Source organism: Dromiciops gliroides, chromosome 1 (assembly GCF_019393635.1).
Source record: "Dromiciops gliroides isolate mDroGli1 chromosome 1, mDroGli1.pri, whole genome shotgun sequence".
NCBI classification, from domain to species: Eukaryota; Metazoa; Chordata; class Mammalia; order Microbiotheria; family Microbiotheriidae; genus Dromiciops; species Dromiciops gliroides.
In genome coordinates this window covers 667,434,752-667,456,266 of record NC_057861.1, presented here as the reverse complement: position 1 = coordinate 667,456,266, position 21,515 = coordinate 667,434,752, and the positions used below count along the sequence as shown (strand labels likewise).

At 39.3% G+C, this 21,515-nt stretch overlaps 1 protein-coding gene across 1 annotated transcript in view; it reads right to left on the bottom strand.

The window, feature by feature from the left end:
- MAP4 (microtubule associated protein 4) overlaps positions 1–21,515 on the bottom strand; it is a 238,191-nt gene that overhangs the window by 16,542 nt on the left and 200,134 nt on the right. The window contains 6 exon segments of the mRNA XM_043983254.1: positions 1,969–2,100; positions 4,398–4,711; positions 4,841–4,900; positions 6,029–6,206; positions 13,446–13,667; positions 14,495–14,595. Of these exon segments, the coding sequence (XP_043839189.1) occupies positions 1,969–2,100; positions 4,398–4,711; positions 4,841–4,900; positions 6,029–6,206; positions 13,446–13,667; positions 14,495–14,595 (1,007 nt within the window).

Below are 21,515 nucleotides of genomic sequence, written 5' to 3'. Positions count from 1 at the left end.
GAGATTATTTCTTCTGGATTACTGATTGAAGGCAACACTAGATCTAGAGTCATAAGAGCAGGCTTCGAATACTGTGCCTGCCACCCACTACCACATAACCTCCAGCAATTCTTTTTTTTTTTTTTGCAGGGCAATAGCGGTTAAGTGACTTACCCAGGGTCACATAGCTAGTAAGTGTCAAGTGTCTGAGCCCAGATTTGAACTCAGGTACTCCTGAATCCAGAGCCAGTGCTCTATCCACTGTGCCATCTAGCTGCCCCCAACCTCCAGCAATTCTTGAAGTCTCGAGCTCTGTATCTTCCTCTAAATCCCATCACTGCCACCAACTACGTGACACTCGCGAGTGCCTCTCACCCAGGACACTACTTCCAGCAGCCACAATTAATGGCAGAGGGATTCTCTTTGTCAGGCAAGAGGATTCTCACTTTGAGGGCTCTCACACAAGGTGCTTCCTAAAGGAATTTTCAATCCAAGGCCCGTTTTATACGCTGGCATCCAGAACAGCACTGACTTCTTTTTGTGTCACTAAGGAGTAGCCAACATGTTGCCAACCCCTGGGTGTAACCGTGATGACTGAACCTGAAAGTAACTATGTGCAAGGGTAGCTAGATGGCACAGTGGCTAGAGCACTTATCCAGAGTCAAGAAGACCCAAGTTCAAATATGGTCTCCAACAATGACTGGCTGACCCTGGGTAAATCACTGCATCTCTTTTTGCTTTAGTTTCCTCATCTGTAAAATGGGAATAATAGTAGCACTTCCTCCCAGGTCGGAGGAGATAATTATAAAGTACTTAACACAGTTCCTGGAACATAGCAGGCATGACAGAAATGCATACTCTCCAGCTTCCCCATCCCAAGGGGGGTCTTTATAATACATGTAGGAACAAGGGTATCAAAGAAACAATCACATATTTTGGAGGTGAAGATAAGCTCAAGGTGCTTATCTTATCTTTAACCTGCTATTGGGTAATGGGAAACTTCAATTGTGTACATTTTTTGTCTTTCAACAGACTTCGAAAATCCTTAGGATGCCTGGCTGATAGCTTTGATACTATAAAAATAAATCAATACATTTTTTTTCTTCTCCCCAGACAGGACTACTACACTAAAAGTTCTCCCTGGATATGCATCTGCTGGGGCAGCTGGGTGGTGCAGTGGATAAAGCACTGGCATTGTAGTCAAGAGGATCGGAGTTCAAATCTCACCTCAGACACTTACTAGCTGTGAGACCCCGGGCAAGTCACTTAACCCCAAGTGTCTTAAAACATCCAGGGCCATTTCTAGTTGTCCGGATCTATATCTTGCCACTGGACACAGATGGCTCTGGAGGAGAGAATGACATTGGTGCCCTTGCACAACCCTCCCCCACTTAAATTCAACTGAGTGCAAGTTATGACATCACCCTGATATTATGGTCCTCTTTGAGAAAGAAGAAAAAATAACCACCTGTGCTACACTTGGACAGTTTCATATTATAACTTAAGGACACAGAGCCAGAGCCCTCAGCAGCTTGGAGAGCACAATTTTGTTAATAGGTATTTTCTTTCATGCATCTGAGTATTGGGATATATTAAATACAGAAATCATCCTTTGGTCATTTTGAGAACTATTTCTAGTCATAAGAACATATGTATTTCTGAGAGTAGGGGAGAGATTATGGAAAACTGACATGGTAGTTAACTTTTTTAAATGGCTTGAGAACTTATTATTTCTAGGTTAGAAGTATTTCCTAGTAGCTCCCCTAAATTCCTAGGTGAATTCTGAGTAAGCGGGTGCTTTTATTTCCATGTGATGGGCTTGCTGACACAGAATCATCAAATAAGAACAGAACACGAGGTAAAAAAAGAGGGGACCAGGGAGACAGAAGAAGGAAATATAATTTGAGACAAGAACAAGTGGTTCAAAGTGGAAGAGATGTTTTTCTGAGCCTCCATCCTCAATAGGTGAAAGTCTCAAACACAACTCACTTTCCCATTAGGTTGTTTTTGTGCACTCTCTTTTGTTTCAGCTGCTTTAAAGGTGGTGGTGGTTTTAGTGACTGCACTGGGTTCAGGCTTTCGTGCTGTGCCGATGGCCTCTGTTTTTTTCTCTACTTTGGCCTAGATGGAGACAAATGGAGGGTGATTTCAAACCAAGAGCACTAGGGCCCGACCTTGGAGGAATGGATCAGGAGACCAAAGGAGCTTTCACAACTGATGTCTCCTTTCTGCAGGCAGGGAGCATATGGGGAAGGAAGGAAGGAAGGAAGGAAGAAAGGATTCCAGGGATAGAAAGGAACAAGAGCCATAACTGGTGTACATGCCCTCACTCCCATGCCCCAGGCCATAACAATGAAGGGAATTTCCAGGCAAAGTTAAACTTTAAAGATTCCCATTAACTCACAAAGTTACTCTCTTTTAATAACAATGGGGGGTGGGGGGTAGGGGTGGGGGTGGGGGGGTGTTACAAGGTTTCTGATCAGCCCATTTCTCCCACCCCTGACCTCCTGTAAGGAAATAAGACTATCTTTTGGATTCTTCAACTGTAAGGACTGAGTCCATGGGAGCTGAAACCAATGGCAGTGCTACACAGTGGTTCAGGTAGAAAAGTCTTGGAGCGGGGCAGCTAGATGGCGCAGTGGATAGAGCACTGGCCCTGGAGTCAGGAGTACCTGAGTTCAAATTCGGCCTCCGACACTTAACACTTACTAGCTGTGTGACCCTGGGCAAGTCACTTAACCTCTATTGCCTCACTAAAAAAAAAAAAAAAAAAAAAGTCTTGGAGCCAGGAAGATCTGGGAGCGTGGGTGCTTCCTACACATGTGCCCATGAACAAGCTATCTGCCCTGTCTGATTCTTTATCTGTAACATGGACAAAATATCTACAGTACCTTCCTCACAGGATTCTTAAAAGGCTTAAATAAAACAATTGTATAAAGTGTTTTGCAAACAAAGGCACTTATTATGTCCAACGCTGTTTTTAAGAAAAAGTGCTCTATAAACGATAATGCGCTAGAGAAAATTCAGCTGGTATCCTTCTTCCTTCTCTCCATTCCTATGTTCTAGAGGTATGCAGGAATTACAGAAGAAGGTAGCTGGAACACTTTGCCAGATTTTGTGGGATCAATTTCTGTTTCATCTTTGCCCTGGACCAATAAACCAAGTCTAGGAGAACAGTCATGGGAAAAGGCCACATCCATTGAGTAGGTAGTGATGTTTTATCTTGGCACAAAAAGTAAATATGGCAAATTCAAGTGGGTGGGATGACTCTTAAGAACTGTAGCATCCCCGCCCCCCCCCCAATGCCTGTATGGTAAGGAGTAAAAACCAAACAAGAAGAGGAAGTAGAGTATTCGGTCTTTCCTGCTACCGTCTGGGAGGAATCCAAGAGGTTTCAAATCTCATGAAGTCCAGAGTGCACCCAAAGTCCTCAGTTTCAGAATTCAACACTGAAGCTGCATATTGCTTCAGGCCCTAGTCTCTATCAATTCACAACAGCCTGCCTACTTGCCCTTTATTTGGGGACATTCCCCTCCATTTAGAACAACTTCATAGTGAATGAACTCAATGTTCCCCACTCTACTGATCTAAATTACAAACTTTTGCCAGAGATGCTGAAGGCTTCCTGGCTCTCTGAGTCCAGAGAACAATTAAAGGGATCAGGACTGCTTTTTCCTGTTACCAAGAAACTTCAGGAAGGCTCTCCTGGTTCCACTGAGGCACCTTCTGTCTGGCTTTGATAACTGCACTGGATTAGCACCACGCTTCCCCCCCCTCCCCCCCAATAAAATAAAAGCCCTTTTGGAAATCTAATTCAGCTGTCAGTAGGTGAAATGAGATCCTCTTCTACATCACTCCATCCCTTCCAGCTCTCCTTTTGTTTCAGGAGTGCAGGCAGTTTAGGAAAGGCTCACTAGAGGGCACTTCCACTCTTGCTTCAGACTGAATTTCTCTCTCCAGAAATTACATTTTGTCATTGGCACTGATACTGAGGATAAGATAAAAGATGGAGGATGGAATGGCAACAAACTGATCTCTTTTGTGGGAGAGAAATTCCCAGCATCCTTTTGGGCAACCAAAATTGACAATGTTCCATATCTTTTATCTTATTTAAGCACAGGGATTTGGAAGCCAAGTAACTCAGCTAGAATGACCAGTTGAGGGATATAAATTCATTTTTTCCCTGTCTAGAATCATCCCAACCCTCCCTAATAATGAAAACATTTCCATTCTGGAGCTGGCAGAACTGATTTAGAATAGCCCCTCAGTGCAGCTGTGAGCTGAAGCAAGATCCTTGCAAAGGAGTCGGTAAGTCTAGTGATCAGTGGCTGGAAGAGGCAGGAAGGCCAGGGATGAGCATGCTTATGCACAGATTGCCCAAGGTCACCCCAGAAGTAAACCCAAAGCAAAGAGCATACCCGGCCTCCACCTGGCTGGTGCTTGATGTTGTCTGTGGAGCCAATCTTAGAACGAACATTTTTAAGGTCCGGCACAGAGATGCTAGTTGTTGGGCGGCCAGGTCGTGGGGCTGCAGGATTTGGTTTAGTTGGGGCAGCCTTAGGCACTCCTGGCTTCTTGGTGTCCGCAGAGTGGGTTGTAGATGGCCTCAGGGTGACAGGTTTGGCCTTGACCCGGCTGGGAGCTGCCCCTGGCAAAGGAGGGCCCCCTGAAGACAAGGTGCTGGTGGTCTTCTGAGTGACGGTAGGGGCACTCTTGGGACGACTCAAGTCCACTGGAAAGAAGTCAGACCAAGATAGATAAATGAGATGAGAAAGAAAAAGCTCAAGCTTCAGAGATGCTATGACTATGTGATTGCCATTCTTTAAGATTATGAAGTAAGGGGTATGAGAGATGCCATTACCTAGTGAGGATTTAGCAGTAGTCTTCTTGATCTCTGTCGGCTTTGACTCGTTCCTGAGAGCTACACAAGTGAAACCACATTGGTAAATTTTCAGTTTTTGCAATGACCGCCAGACAGCAATGCAAAGGATGTACATTGCATGCTGGGTTTGCTCAACTCTTTCATCAACTCCTAGGAAGAGGAACGTTTTTTCAGGATATTTCTTTTACAACCCTTCTTCAGAGGCCAGCATGTTACTGCACACAACAAGTACTCCAATAAGTGCTACTGACTATCAACTGCATTTTTCCTTAGGAGAAAATATAGGAAACAGACTTAATTTCCACCCTAATGCCATTGAGAGAGCTGTATACATCAAGCAACTACTTATACCTAGGAGATTCTTTAACGTGCATCCAAACGATTCAGCTTAACTAACTCCCATGAAAGACGAAGGCAGAAAGTCAGCTTCAGCAGGGCTTTAACTCAAAGTGTCTTAATGACGGTTACCCCCTAAGCAAGAAACTTTTCCTTGGACAAAAGGGATCACTGTGCCTTATTTTATTATCTACACTATGGGCTGGCCTTGTCCTCTCTCCTCCCACAATTTTACCTTGCATTCAAAGAAGCCATTCCCCAAAAGAATGGCGGGGTTGGGATATCCAGACTAGGAGAGGAGAAGTAGAGTGAAAATGGGGAGGGAGGGAAAGGAGAGATTACTTGGGCCTTAAACTACTAGTTTCATTTTTTTCTGTGAAGAACCACATTTAAAGAACAGGAGGTTTTGCTCCAATTTGCATAAACAGGAATGATCAGAGGGCAGTCACCATGACATAATAAACCAATGATTATTCGGAATAGGATAATAAGCCCATTATACTAAAAAGTAGGAATTTTAGTAAATTAATTCCCAGGATGACCTGTCAAGAAGTCCATTTGTTAAACAGCTACCACATAGAAAAGTCCTTAAAAAGTGTTGGTATTCAGAAATATTTATCTTGAGCCTTTTCTGGTAGGTTAACAATTTTAAGACCAGTGGCCACCTACCTGCTCCTGGATTGTTTTATACAGTCCATGGTTTCCTGAACATATGTTGTAAATGTCCCTAACCTTAACTACTTATTTTGTTAGACTACCCAAAGGTTTGTTCCAAATGCAACACTGGGAAAGGTGGGGGCCCAAAGATCCAAAATACTGGATGATGCTTACAGGAAGGTTTCTTGGGAGGAGAAGAAGAGGTGCTCCTACTGATTGGCCCAGTTGTGGAAGAAGCAGCCACTGTGACTCGTGGGGTGGTTGGGGTGCTCTTTGAGGCAGTTTTAATAGTGGTGGCAGAAGGAGATTTGGACAGTGGGGTCCTTTTCTCAGGGGTCTTTGCATCCGGAGCCTGGTAAGAAAGAAGTATGGATAAGGTTCACAGGTCAAGTGGAAAGTTTTCAAATAAGTCACAAACTTAGGAGTAGACTAGGTGAAGCATGGATAAAGGGGCCTGAGGGAACAACTTATTAGTGGAAAAAAGGACAGTTCCATGTGTTCACACTAATATACTGTTGGTGAAACTATGCATTACTCCAACTACTCTAAAGAGTAATCTGAAACTATGTTAATAGCGGCTAAAATATCCAAACCCTTTAACACAGAGATCACACTATTAGGCATATACCCCAAGGTATAGCAAAGAACTGCAGACAAAGTAGATAGATCTCCATCAGCTGGGAAATTAAGAAACTGTATTAAATGAATTTGATGAAACATAATTGCTCCATAAGAAACAATAAATATTCAATATTCAGAGAAACAGGAGAAAACTCATAGGAACTAAAGAATGATAAGCAAGACCAATAAAAACAATGTAAACAGAATTTAACAAAACTGAATACTGTACTATTATAATGGACAAGCTAGGACCTAGAAAATACATGAGGAAAAAAAAAATATGTCTGTCTCCCTTCATTTCCAAAGAGAGAATATGGATGTAGAATTTTCTATATAGTGGTAGATACGAGTTGGTTTTGCAGAACTGTACTTTCTTTTCTTTTCTTTGGGCGGGGCAATGAGGGTTAAGTGACTTGCCCAGGGTCACACAGCTAGTGTCAAGTGTCTGAGGCCAAATTTGAACTCAGATCCCTCCTGAATCCAGGGCCACTGCGCCACCTAAATGTCCCGTTTTTTCTTTCTTTTTTAATCACTGTTACAAGGGATAACTGCTTTACAGGAAGGGAGGAGGGATACATTTAAAATAATAAATGATGTAAAAACAAAAGGCATCAATTTAAAAAACCAAACTGTAAAGTACTAGTTCTCCACAAAAAAAAAAAAAAGGATCCCATAGGTTCAAAATATTTAAGTCAAAGGGGAAAAAAACACTGAGGCATTGTAAAGTTAAATAGTTTGACCATAATGTGGAGGTGAATCTACTTCAAAACCTAGTCTGAGGGGGCAGCTAGGTGGCTCAGTGGATAAAGCACTGGCCCTGGATTCAGGAGGACCTGAGTTCAAATCCAGCCTCAGACACTTGACACTTACTAGCTGTGTGACACTGGGCAAGTCACTTAACCCCGTTGCCCTGCAAAAAAACCAAAAAAACCAAAAACCAAAACAAAGCCTAGTCTGAACCAATGAACAATAAAGAGCCCCGAGCAAAAACAAAGTTCACGATCCTACTTCAACCCTTCCAAACAATCATCTTTCAAAAAACGCCTCCCCCACGGTGCTCTCTCCAAGGGAAAGAAAATTCATTAAACTCTGTCTCTTTTTAAAATTTAAAAGATATATTTTATTCTTTTCCCATTGTGTCCTTTTCCCCACCCCTTCCCACAGAGTTATATTCCCACAGAATAAAAGAAAGAGTTCAGCAAAATTGGGCAACACCTTTACAAATATGACATCCTCTATATAGGGAAAGAAATAAGGGTCTTCTCATATATCTTTTCTGGAGCTAAGCCTGATTATCAAAATTCTGTTTCAAATGTCCTTTCCATTTAGACTATCATCCTTTCACATACATATGAATGTATGTTTATATTGTGTAGTTCTGCTTGCTTTACTTGGGACAAATTGATAGAACTCCTCCCATTCTTCTTTGAATTGACATTTTTTTCTTGCAACACATTAATATCACAAATTTAATGTACCACAATTTAATCATTTTCAAACAAATGAGCATCTACTTCATTTCTAGGCTTTTTGCTTTTGTAAAAAAAATATTTCTACAAATATTTACACATAGACAGAACGTTACTTTTTGTCAATAATTTCTCTGGTGGAGTATTTGCCTAGGAGTGGAATTTCTTGGTCAAAGGGCATAGACATTTGAGTACTTCTCTTTTCATAATTCCAAAATGCTTTCCAGAATGGTTAGATGAATTCAAAGCTCCATCAAAAATGTATTACTTTGAAGGCCTTTCAAAATTCCTTCCCACACTAATGCAAACTTTTTATCATCTTTTCCACCTTACTATGTATGAGGTTATAATTTCAGGGTAATTTTGATTGTATTTCTATTATTATGAGTAACACGAAACATTCTTTCATATAGTTGTTAGCCATCTGTATTTATTTTGAGAATTGTTTGTATCATGTGACTATTCATCTACTGGGTCCTTTGGTCTTATACATATATAGTTCTCTATATATCTTGCATAAAAGACCTTTGATCAAATGATTTTTCTCCCATTCAGCCACTTCTTTAATAAACCAATTGCATTAATTTTGTTCAAGCAATAGTTTTTCAATTTCTTGTTTTCAAAGTTCTCTGCTTTGTCTTTTGGAATCATCTCTAACCTGAGTTTAAGAATTCACCCCCTAGGGGCAGCTAGGTGGTGCAGTGTATAAAGCACTGGCCCTGGATTCAGGAGTACCCGAGTTCAAATCCGTCCTCAGACACTTGACACTTACCAGCTGTGTGACCCTGGGCAAGTCACTTAACCCCCATTGCCCCACCCCCCCCAAAAGAATTCACCCCCTGGGGGCAGCTAGGTGGCACAGTGGATAGAGCACCCATCCTGGATTCAGGAGGACCGGAGTTCAAAAACAGCCTCAGATACTTGACACTTTCTAGCTATGTGACCCTGGGCAAGTCACTTAACCCCAATAGCCTCACCAATACCCCTCCCCCTCAAAAAAATAATTTACTACCTAACTATAATTGTGAAAAGTATAAGTTCTGGGGCAGCTTGGTGGTGCAGTGAATATAGCACCGGCCCTTCAGTCAGGAGGACCTGAGTTCAGATCTGACCTCAGACACTTGACACTTAGGAGCTATGTGACCCTAGGCAAGTCACTTTAACCCCTTAACAACAACAACAACAAAAGTATACATTCTATATCTAATTGTGTTATCACTTTTGATTTTCAGGTCATTTATAAATTTTGTATTTATTGTGAGATAAGATGCTGGGAATTCAGTTTCTTTTTATTTATAATATTTTCCATAAATTCTGTTTCCTTTGTTTTAGGTAGTATTTGTCTCCTTATAGACTAAAGATATTGGTGAAAAAAACAATGAAAATTTGAGAAGCTAGCCAACAAGAAAAAGAAGGGTAATGGGGTGGGGAAATGAGGGAAAGAAAGTTCAGCACTAAAGGAAATAAAGGAGTATGGAGGGTTTATTTGATTTCATTAGGGTCACACTAATTTCTGATAGGATCTGGGCAGATGTTCATCCACATGGCTACATTAAATCAACTCAGTTGCAGAAGAGGACAGATTAAGGAGGAATGGGAAATTACTTCAAAAGAAAAGACCATGGGGAAATGTCTTGATAGTATTTGAAATTATGGAAAAAAGGGCAAGCAGATGGTTTGATCACACCTCCTACAGAGAGATTGAACATAACTGAAATAACAGTTGTGAACTTCCGCTTCAAAGGAAAAATGGAAGGGAGAACGCCTTAAATTTAGATATAAGGCATGTGTATTACTGTGATTTCCCCTAAACTGAAAAAAATACTTGGACTGAATAAATAGTAAAGAATGGAAAAGGGAACAAGGGGTGTAAATAATGTTGCTATTTCCAAAGGGCAATACTTCCATATGGGAAAAACCAAATTTAGAGCACACAGCTTCTTTTTGTACTCAGAAGGAAATAGTCATATTGGGGAGCTAATTAGAAAATAAATGGCAATAATTATTCATTATTATCATGACTTGTGGTAGTCTTAGGATGGAAATGATAACATTAATAAAAATTAATAATATTTTTAGGACAATTTATGGTTTACAAAGTACTTTTACAAATATCTCATTTCATCCTCACAAAAACCCTGGAAAGTAGGGTTTAAAAATGTGGAAACTGATGCTGAGGGAACTTGCCCCAGATCATAAACAACCACCTATGGGTCTGAGGCTGAATCAGAACCCAGATCTACCTGATTCCAAGCCCAGGAATCTCTCTACTGCACCTTCTAGCTGCCACAACAGAAAGGCATTCTACGGTTTTCCAAGAAGTGTGTTTTTGGAAGAGGAAGTCAAAGGAAGAGATTCTCTAGAGCTCAGTAGCACTGAGAATGCCCAGCAATACTTATTGAGGATCATGATTTAAAGAAAAGCATTAAATTATTCAATATTTGTTATTCAAATTTATAATATGATCTTACACTATATCCTGAGGGATTAAAAGCCAGTCTTGGGGCAGCTAGGTGGCGCAGTGGATAGAGCACTGGCCCTGGATTCAGGAGTACCTGAGTTCAAATCCAGCTTCAGACACTTAACACTTACTAGCTGTGTGACCCTGGGCAAGTCACTTAACCCCAATTGCCTTACTTTAAAAAAAAAAAAAGCCAGTCTTTGGAATCCTGGTCCCAGACCTGCCCAAGTGGAGACCAGGAATTTCAAAGCAAACAGAAAACATGCCCTGATAAGGAAGTTTCATCCCCAGGAGTTACTACATGGATGAGAATCCACATCTAAACCAAAACACCTAATTCCAGCAGGAAGCCTTCAACTGGGGGACTAAGCTATATACGCCAAAAATACTGAGATAGAGGATCCCTGCCTACAGCCCATCTTCTCCCCCCCCACAAGTGACTGTGAGAAAGCCTAGGCATCCTCTCTGGGTCAAGTGTTTCTTCATCGTATTTCTGCATTAGTCATGTTATACTAGAAGGATCAGAGCACAAAGGAAAAACCTCAAATCAGAAAACCAACAGCACCAAAACCAAAAGAAATAGTATGGTCTGATCAGCATCCATATTCCACAGTTCCCTTTTTTTTGCTTCTGGATTTGGAGAGTCTTTTCCATCATGAGTCCTTTGGAACTTTCTTGTTCCGTTGGATTGGTAAGAAGAATCTAGTTTATCACAGTTGATCAACGCATAATGTTGATGATACTGTGTATAATGTTCTTCTTGTTCTGCTCATTTTACTCATCATCAGTTCATGCAAGTCCTTCCAGGTTTCTCTGAACTCCACCTGCTCATTGTTTCTTACAGCACAATAGAATTCCATTACATTCGTATACCACAACTTGTTCAGCCATTCCCCAATTGATGGACATCCCCTCAATTTCCAATTCCTTGCCACCACAAAAAGAGCAGCTAGAAATATTTTTGTACGTGTGGGTCCTTTTCCCTTTTTTTATGATCTCTATGGGAAAAAGACCAAAAAGTGGTATTGCTGGGTCAAAGGGTATGCACAGCTTTATAGCCCTTTGGGTTTTTTCTTTTTTGATATTTTTCCCTTTTGATCTGAGTCTTCTTTCACAATATCATTAATGCAGAAATGTTTAATGTGATGGTACATATGTAACCTATTTCAGATTGCTTTCTGCCTTGGGGAGGGAGAGGAAGGGAGAAGAAATTGGAACTAAAAATCTTATGAAAACAAATGTGGAAACCATCTTTATAATGTAACTGGAAAATAATAAAATACTTTTATGCCAAATCAAATGAAGGGCTAACACAGGACTCCAACCAGCTGCAAATCCCAAGCAGTTTCCAACAATGTTCCACCCACCTCTGAAGCAAAAAGAATGAGGATTAGTATTCATTCCTACCTCACAAAGAGGCAAATTGCTGAAGGGCACTCAGAAAGGATCTAGGGGCTTCCCTAAAATAAGCAAGCCCATAATGAAAGGGCAAAGCTAGGAAAAAATTTTCAGGGCCCAATATATTTTTGCCCCACCCCCTACACTACATCTCTGTCACTATCATATTTATCTTAATTGATCCTTGCAAGGATATGGTGATGTAAACAGAGAAACAGACAAATAATTCCCAGGCAGCAAATGAGATTTAGTGCTAGAGAGTAAATGGTAAAGGAGATACTATGCTTAGCACCTGCCTACATTTCTGAGCTTTCAGAGTACTAACTTTTAGATATGTACTTTTAGGTATTTTATTATTTTTATTATTTTTTTTCCCCAGGCAATGAGGGTTAAGTGACTTGCCCAGGGTCACACAGCTAGTGTCAAGTGTCTGAGGCTGGATTTGAACTCAGATCCTCCTGAATCCAGGGCCGGTGCTTTATTCACTGCACCACCTAGCTGCCCCTTCTATGTTTTTGTAAAGAAGTCAGGACTAGTGTCATCATACCCATATAGCAGAGGAAACTGCATTTCAGAGGCATTAAATGACCAAGATAAAATCATAGGGCGAATGAGTGGCAGAGAAGAGAATTTAGGGCTTTTGACAGAACATCTAACATCCACTCCACTATATCACATAACCTTCTTAAACTAAGAAAACAAATAACATAATGAACATATTTTTATAGCTGCCCAAATTGGTAGAAATACAAAACAATGAAAACAAACCAAAAACAACTAGAAAAAATAACTAGCTTAACTCTAGCAAAGGAATTAAAATAAAATTGAGAAAAGACAAGGTAAAACTAAATAATCATCGTATTAATGAGGTATTTCCTGTCTCAATAGGTTTATAGAACTTGATGGAGAGAGCCTACTCTGAAAACAACTAATAAGGCTTTTTTAAAAAAGATTTTTGGGTTTTAAATTTTTCATTGTTCATGCCTTGATGCAGGTCTCTGCTTTCTGAAAGATCAGAAGGACAACAAAAAGTACTGATAGTGATGCCCTTATATGCACTGCTATACAACACGGTCAATACAGAAGGTGGGTACTTAAGTGTTAACAGCAAATGGAATCATGAAATGCAAAGCCATCACCGTGTATGTGTGAGTCTAAGGTCAAGCCAAAGCTTTAGCAAGAACAGTGAATGGGCTGCAAGAGCTTTTACCCTCAAAGATATACAAACCTTCAAAAGTTCAAAGCCTGGCAGAGATCAGAAACTATGTTAGGAAAGATATCTCCATGCTGTTCTAAACCAGCACTTCTTAAACTTTTTCCACTTTTGTGTGTGTGACTTTTCCCACTTTTTGCCTGATAAAATTTTACTCACTTGTAGGTATATAAAATAGGTATACATAAACTTTCCTATTGCCAATTTTTTTTGAGTTCCATATGGGATCGTGAACCACAGTTTAATAAGCTAGGCTCTAAATTGCCCCCCAACTATTTAAAAAATACTTTTTTTACCTTCTGTCTTTAAAATCTAAGCACACCTATGCCCCTTTGTCTTATTACCACTCTAGTGCTAAAGATAGCTGCTGATGAAGGGGAGAGAGACCTTTGGGGGTTCTCCATATCAAGTCCCTGGGTGATTACTTACCTTTGGTTTTCCATCTCTTGAGATTAAGGAAGAGGGCCGGGTGGCAGCCGTGGCAGCAGCAGGTCGTTTGGGTGGGGCAGCTGGCGCTAGGCCTGGAGCAGGGCTCATGGGCTTTTTGCTTGGGCCACTAGGAGTGGTGGAAACTGGTCGCTTGGGGGTGGGAGTGGGCACTGATTTGGTTTTCAGTGTAGCGGTCTTTGTAGATGGAGTAGTGCTTGATGGCTTTAGGTTCGTTGGTTAATTTTGTTTGTTTTTTGTTTTAAGACAAGCATCCAATGATATACGCACATACACAGAAGAACAAAAACAAAATTTTTTTAAAAGCATAAAGAGCATATTTCAAAATTAAATTGCAAGCAATGAGGACATATAGGGAACAGTTCCTAGAGCAAAATGAAAATTAACATTCTGTTTTCTGAATTCAATAAATGAAGTAAAATTAAACTAGAAGGCAGGTAAGAAAATGGAGAAGCTATTGTGGAGTGTGATAAATTTAGCACAGATTTTTAGGATTTCCATGGTTGATACTTTACTTTTACTAAAAGCCACATTCTGGATTCAACTCCAGAAATACATCCTTTGGGAGGTAACAATGATAGTGAACCATAAACTGCTATTAGATTTATCGATGTGATGATTGTGTCAATGTCCCTATTAAAGCTTTTAAACATTTCACTGACTAAACCCAACTATGGACCACTTAAAAAGTCAGTTTAATTTTTCAAAATTACTCTAGAAGTCGGCATTTCTCTTCGTAGAGAATGAGATTAACATCCTCTGAAGAGTATAGAGTGTTTCAGAAGAAATTCAGGATGAGAATAAAAATGGAAAGGGAACGATTGTGAAAGGTAGGGGAGGACACCTAGGGATTTTTAAGCATTTCAGTGAGAAACTTTCTGGCTCTTTTAAAGAAACTTCCCCAAAACTCACCTCAGAAGTTCAGAAAACAGAACTTATATCTGTGGTCAGAACAGCAAAAGAAAATATCATATGCTGAAAAAGAAAGAAACGTATAGAACTAGACTACATCAGAAAATTCTTGTACCTACCTTTGTTTTCTTCTCAGGGCTTGGGGGTAGCTCCTTATTCGGAGGAGCAGTGATGTCATTTCCATTCAAACTTGCAGAGGGCTGAACTTCGTCTGGTTTGGCTGTTTGAAAAGGAAAAAGAAATTAAGCTAAAACAAATGCCTGTTTAACCCATTTCTCTGCTGAATCGTGCTTGAAGGCTCAACAGAGGCAGACTACTAACATTTTGTTCTGAAAAACCAAAGGGCTTCTGCTGCCTAAAGCTGAGAAGACCAAGTTCTTTCCATTGTGAAGGGAGCTGGTTTTAGATACCGGAGGTGAGTGCGCCTTTCCAGGGGGAAAATATAACCTGACTGGATTTTACACAAATGGCCAATTGATTGTAAAGGCCCTGGCTGTTTGGTTCCCTTTCCCTGGAGGCCAAAAGAAAAGTTTGCTACCAAACTACTGGCTCCATGATACACAAGAGACAAAAACCTCTTCTATTAGAACCTATCTTCTAGAGTGAAAGCCATTAAGGAGATGGGAGGAGAGCCAGTCGTTCATCCAGTATACCCACTGCCACATAAAATCACTATTTCACAGTGGGATGTAAAATTAACCTGTCCCAGTTCTAGAAGTGACCTAGATTCCCAACAGGCGCATCGAAACTCATTAAAAAAAAAACAACAAAACAACCCAGCAGGAAGCCCATGCCAAAGAACAAAGCACTAAAGATATGCTTAACAGTAGCCCTGTGAGGAGGATACCCTGAATTACTTGAGGAAATATCACTATAACACATATGGTCTTTAAAGATCCCACCTTGGATTAAGTCCTAACAACATTTTGATATTTAAATAACAGGATATAAATTACTCAGCATGGTACAGTGCTTGAGAACATGGCTCCTTAAGAGATCTAATGCCCAGCTCTTCAAAGCTCTGGAAATTTCTTCCATCTCTCCCTGGTCCTTCTCCGAAATTTGGGTTATCAAAGAACCAGTACAGAGACAGAAATATAATAGCCAGGAGCCCCTGCTATCACCTGCTCACCTAACCCTTCTCTCAGTTTTGGCCCTTTACCTGGCACCCATGGATATTACTAAAGTACTAGTAAACACTTGGTTGTACATTATAAAGGCATAGGTACTTGTGTCATGATCAGTTCAATGCATGTAAGACTTGTTGAAGACAAGGTCAACTTTTAGGTCATACAAGATGCCAGAAATAATTAGCTTACCATTTTCAAGATGTTAATACATAGACCTTCCTATAGTGAAAGAGCAAAAGACTGTACACACACATACTCCTCCACTGAGATTTAGGACTTTTTTCTCTCTTAACAGAAAACAAACTAACCACAGGATGAAATCTCTTACATGATTGAAGGTATTAGAAACTGATAAACTTAACTGTTCCATTTTTTATATCACTTTCCTTCCAACAAGGCTTTTGTTACTTGGCTAACTTTGCCCATTTCAATGGTCTCTTTTGAGGTACACATTGGGAGTTACAAAAACACAGTTCATTCACCATGAAAAGAAAAAGGCTGCCCCTTGACCCACCAAAGAAAGTTAACAGGTCCTATGTCATATAATCACTTTTTATGTTTTAAAGATATAGCTAAGAATCTTTCTTACACAACTAAGAATACACATGCCTGAATTGAAATTGAAAGTTTTTTGTCTCTCAGACTAGGGCACAAAGCTGAACTGGGCTTCTCTCCTCCTTATTCTCCATCTTACTGGACACACCAAGTTCTTGAAGACATATTAAATGACAACTAATTCTAAAGTTGAGGAACAACTTCATATCTATATGAAGGTCAATGCCTTTTAAAGAGTCAAAAGAAACAGAACTGAATGAATGCATTAATTATCATCACTTGACATGAAGGGCACTCACCAGTCATGGCAGTGGACCCGAAACTCTGGTAGGCTCAAACAAGGGCCTGAGTATGGGCTATAAACCTGGCCATACACACTAATCTTGCTAATTTCAGAGATGAGTTACCACCACAAGGTTACGTATTTTGGGGTCACAGTGACTGATGGATTTTGAATTGAACTAGCATTCAATCAATGGTGGGGAATGGAGATGACATGCAATACAATCAAAGAAATGGGTGATAGTGAACCTGAAGAACAGACTTAGTGAAGATATGAGTGTATCATAAGAAAGTGATTAAATTAGTCCTACTTAACCCCTAGAGAGCAGAACTGTGAGAAATAAGAAGCTGCAGAGAGAAAGATATCATCTCAAAATAAAGGGAAAAAATAACCTAATAATCAGCATTATCTAAGAGGTATAAACAACCTGTGGAGGTGTTCATCTCCTTAACTGTAGTTATCCATGCAGAGGTTTCCTGACCACCTATAAAGAGCTTGTAGAAGGGATATTGGTTGAGGTATAAGGAATCCTAAATGTTCCCAGAAGTTCCTTCTATCTCTAGGATGCTATGATTAGACTTTATTTCTGAAATATGAACAAAAATGTTTCTAATTTTACCCTAAATTATGAGTTCTATATATTTTATAAATACTGAAAATAGGTATCAAAGTATCCATGATACATGAATAATGGCTGAAAAAGAAACACTTGCCTTAATTACTCTCTCAAGTTACATGTGAATTGGAAAAGGTGTGAATAGGTATTTTTTTCCCTTGTAAAAGAAACAGATTATGGAAAATTGTAGTGATGAGAGAAAACCTGAAGCAATGTCACCAATATGAGACCAAGGAATCTCTATCTAGCATGCAACTCATCAAAGAGAGCCTTTAGATCAGCATTATACAATTTTAGGCTTAGAAAAGGAAATTATGGTTTCTCTAGATTGTCTCTTACTTCAGAGATGGGGGAAACATTGGCCTAGAGAGGCAAAGTGATTTCTCTTCAAGGTCACACAGAGAATTAGCAGAGGAAGGACTAGAACTTTAGGGTTTCCATTGACTCAATTCAACAACCAGTATTAGGCATTGGGCAAACGACATTGCCTTCCAGTGCAGGGCTCTTTCCATTATACATCACAACTGTAAGGTCCCTTCTAGTTATAAAAAAAAAAATTCTTTTTTTTTTAAATAACAAAACAGTTCTAATCTGGCTGGCCCCTGGATGTAACTATTAGTTAACAAGCAAAAAAATTTAAAACCATTAGACAAACTACTGGGCATTACCTTAAGTCTTTCTATTAAACTATTTAAATATTCTTCATACTCTGTGACTATGTACTCTTAAATTTGTATCCAATAACAATATCTGCATTTAGCAAAATGTATGGAGAGAAATAGTCCAAGGTATTAGATTTCTAGACTCCAAGCAATCAATTAAAATCTGAAAAAAGACCCTTGAAGAGATTGCATTCAAATGGCTAAAGATATTGACAAAATTAATGTTGCTGCTAATATCGAAATAGTAAAGAACAAAAAAAAATATTGGATATTATTACAAATGGCATTGGAAACCAGAAAGATCCTTGTACACTAAACAAAAAAAGGTTCTTCAGGGAAGACCAAGATAAGCAAAACTTTGATTCATCTTGATAAAATCATCAAAGTTATAAATAAGATCAACATGAACTTTCTTGTTAAATCCCATTCGGGTGGACCTAAGAATCACTCTTCAAAAAGTGAAAGGAAAAAGTTTAAGGCAAATTAAAGGAAATATTACTTCTAATTTGTGCCAAATGTACAAATATACATATACACAACAAGGATTAGGAAACACTCAATCTTTTTTAAGGTTGACCTCATGGAAGGCATTCCTACATTTTTATTTCCTTCTTTGGGGGGGGGGGGGGCGCTGAAGGGGAGAAGAGAAAGAAGCGATCAGGGTTAAGTCATACAGCTAGTAAATTTCTGAGGCTGGATTTGACCATCACCTAGCTGTCCCAATCTTACTCTTTGTCATATCACTCTTGATGTATTTGTCAGAAAGAAATACTGGACTGAGTAGACCTTGGGGCTGACCCAGTAGAGGCATTTCTTACATTTCCACATTTTAGGAAGTGGGTATGAAGTAAAGGGAAATGACAAAGGCATACATATTGTTTTACATTCACAAATGCCCCCGTTCACACAGACTGATCCCTCATTTTATCCTCTAATTATTCTAATTAAGAATTAATTTATACTGACTTTCAAAAATTGATTTTTTCATAATTTAAATAATCACCCATAGCATATCAATCTGTAACAAGAAGTGATGAGGGTGAAGGAGTAGGGTGTAAGGAAGATCTTTTTTCTGTACCTTTCCCAAAGAAGCATTTCTGCAATAGATAGGAAATAGAGTGAGATATAGTGAGATAGCACATAACCAAATGGGGGGAAAAAGTCTAGTCTTTAGACTCCTCTATTAGAAGATGAGATATTCATAATGTTAAAGGACATGCATTTTTGGATAGGGAAATGTTTTGCTTGAATGTGGATATTTAGAGGGAAGAGGCTTGGTTTTTGTTCACGGGGGTCAGGAGTGGGAGGAGAAGAAAATATATTACTGTTAACTGGAAAAAAGAATAAAGATGAATCCTAGGCAAAGTACTGATTTAACCCAGAACTTAAATAGGACCATGGATAAGTCAATCTGTAAATCTGTTTTCAACCATAAAATGGCACTGATTATCTGTACTCCTTTTTGGTAACATGGGCTGCTGTGAATAAAAAGTAGACATCGCTCTAAAAATTCTTTTGAGGCTTCAGAGAGAAGCACTACATAAACATACTGCACTACTGACTTGAGCTGCCAAATGGCAACTCACATATACTGTTTGCTTAGCAAGTATAGCACTAAAAGTACTATTCTGTGAATCAAACCAACAAATTTAGGAATGAAAGGAGTTCCATATAATGGAAACATGCCGAAAGAGAAGCGAACACATGGGTAACTACTATGGTTTTTTTCTAGGCTCATTCTCTGTTGTACTTCCTTCATGCCTACAACACTGGGATTCTCTCAATGAATTTTATAAGGCTGTTATGAAACTATTAATCATCTAATACCCAGAAGAAAATGCTATGCTGATTATCCGTACTAACTTCCTAGACTCTAGGTATTTGAAGCCACTTGGTCATATAACTATTAACCATTTGGTCAGTAATCCTTAATATAAATACTTCTTAAACTCTTCAAGGATCCAGTTTTGTGAGGACAATATAACAATGTGTGAACAAAGAAGAAAAATGAAACTGAGGGAGTATTACCAAATTCCTTTTATAATGCTAATATGGTGATGATATCTAAACTAGGAATGAAAACTGAGAAAGAAAGCTATAGACCAATTTCCCCAATGAATATTAATGCAAAAATTTTAAATAAAATACAAGCCAGGAGATCACAGTAATATATCACAAGAATCATACACAATGGCCAGGTGGGATTTATACTGGGAATGCAGGGCTGGTTCAACTTTAGAAAAAGCATCAGCATATTTTTTGGGGGGGTGAGGCAATTGGGTTTAAGTGACTTGCCCAGGGTCACACAGCTAGTAAGTGTTAAGTGTCTGAGGCTGGATTTGAACTCAGGTCCTCCTGAATCCAGGGCCAGTGCTCTATCCACTGTGCCACCTCACTATGCCCAAAGGCCTATAAAACTGCGCATACCCTTTGACCCAGCAATACCACTATTAGGTCTTTTTCCCAAAGAGATCATAAAAAAGGGAAAAGGACCCACATGTACAAAAATATTTATCGCTTCTCTTTTTGTAGTGGCAAGGAATTGGAAATTGAGGGGGTGCCTATCAATTGGGGAATGGCTGAACAAGTTGGGGTATATGAATGTAATGGAATATTATTGTGCTATAAGAAACGATGAGCAGGAGAAGTTCAGAGAAACCTAGAAGGACTTATATGAACTGATGCTGAGTGAGATGAGCAGAACCAGGAGAACATTGTACACAGTATCAACAATACTGAGTGTTGATCAATTGTGATAGACTTGACTCTTCTAAACAATACAATGGTCTAAGATAGTTCCAAAGGACGCATGATGAAAAATGCTTTCCAAATCCAGAAAAAAAAAAGAACTATGGAATCTAGATGCAAATTGAACCATACTATCTCTTTTTTTTTCTTTTTTGAGGTTTTTCCTTTTTGCTCTAATTCTTCTTAGATAACATGACTAATGCAGAAATATGTTTAATGCACATATATAACCTATATTGGATTACTTGCTGTCTTGTGGAGGGGGTAGGGAGGGAGACAAAATTGAAACTAGAAATCTTATAAAAAAAACAAATGTTGCAAACTATCACTACATGTAACTGGAAAATAATAAAATACTTTTACAGGGGAAAAAATAGAGGACAGCCTATGGGGCCAAGATGAGTGTAGACAAGTTTAAGATATCTTAGGGATGTGCAGTTTGAAATATCCACTATATAACTGGTGATGCAGGACTGAAGCTCAGGAGAGAGACTAGGACTGAATATATACATTGGAGAGTCAAATGCATTCAGATTATAGCTTAATCCATGAGACCATGAGGTACTTCTAAAGAAGGAGGGACAAGAAGACCCAGGCTAGAAGCCTGGTGAAAATCCAAGATAAGAGACATGATATGGAAAAGCCAGAAAAGGACAGTGAAATATAGTAGCAAAACAGACAGGAGAAAGGAAACACTATGCAGGAGAAGTGGTCAATTTGGTCAAATGTAGCAGACAGGTTCAAAAGGATTAAGACTGAGAAAAAACCAACAGATTTGGAAAATAAGAGATCATTTGGAGACAGTAATTTTAGTTGAGTGATGAAGCTAGAAGCCAGATTACAAAGGGAAGATGAGAGAAGTGGAAGTAGTGGGTGGAGACAATTCTTCAAAGGAGTTTAGCTGAGAAAAAGAAAATTATAGGACAACTATATGAGGGGATGTTTCAGTCTAGTTAAGGTTTTTTTAAGGATACAAGACTTGGGCATGTTTTAAGGTAGTAGAGAAGGAACTAACTGGTAGGACACATTGAAGATTTCAAAAGGAGGGATGATTGAGTATTCAATCTTCCAGAGGTCATGAGGGGATGGTCTTCAGTGCTCATATAAAGGGTTGCCTTAACAAGGAAAAAGGCTACTTTTTTATTT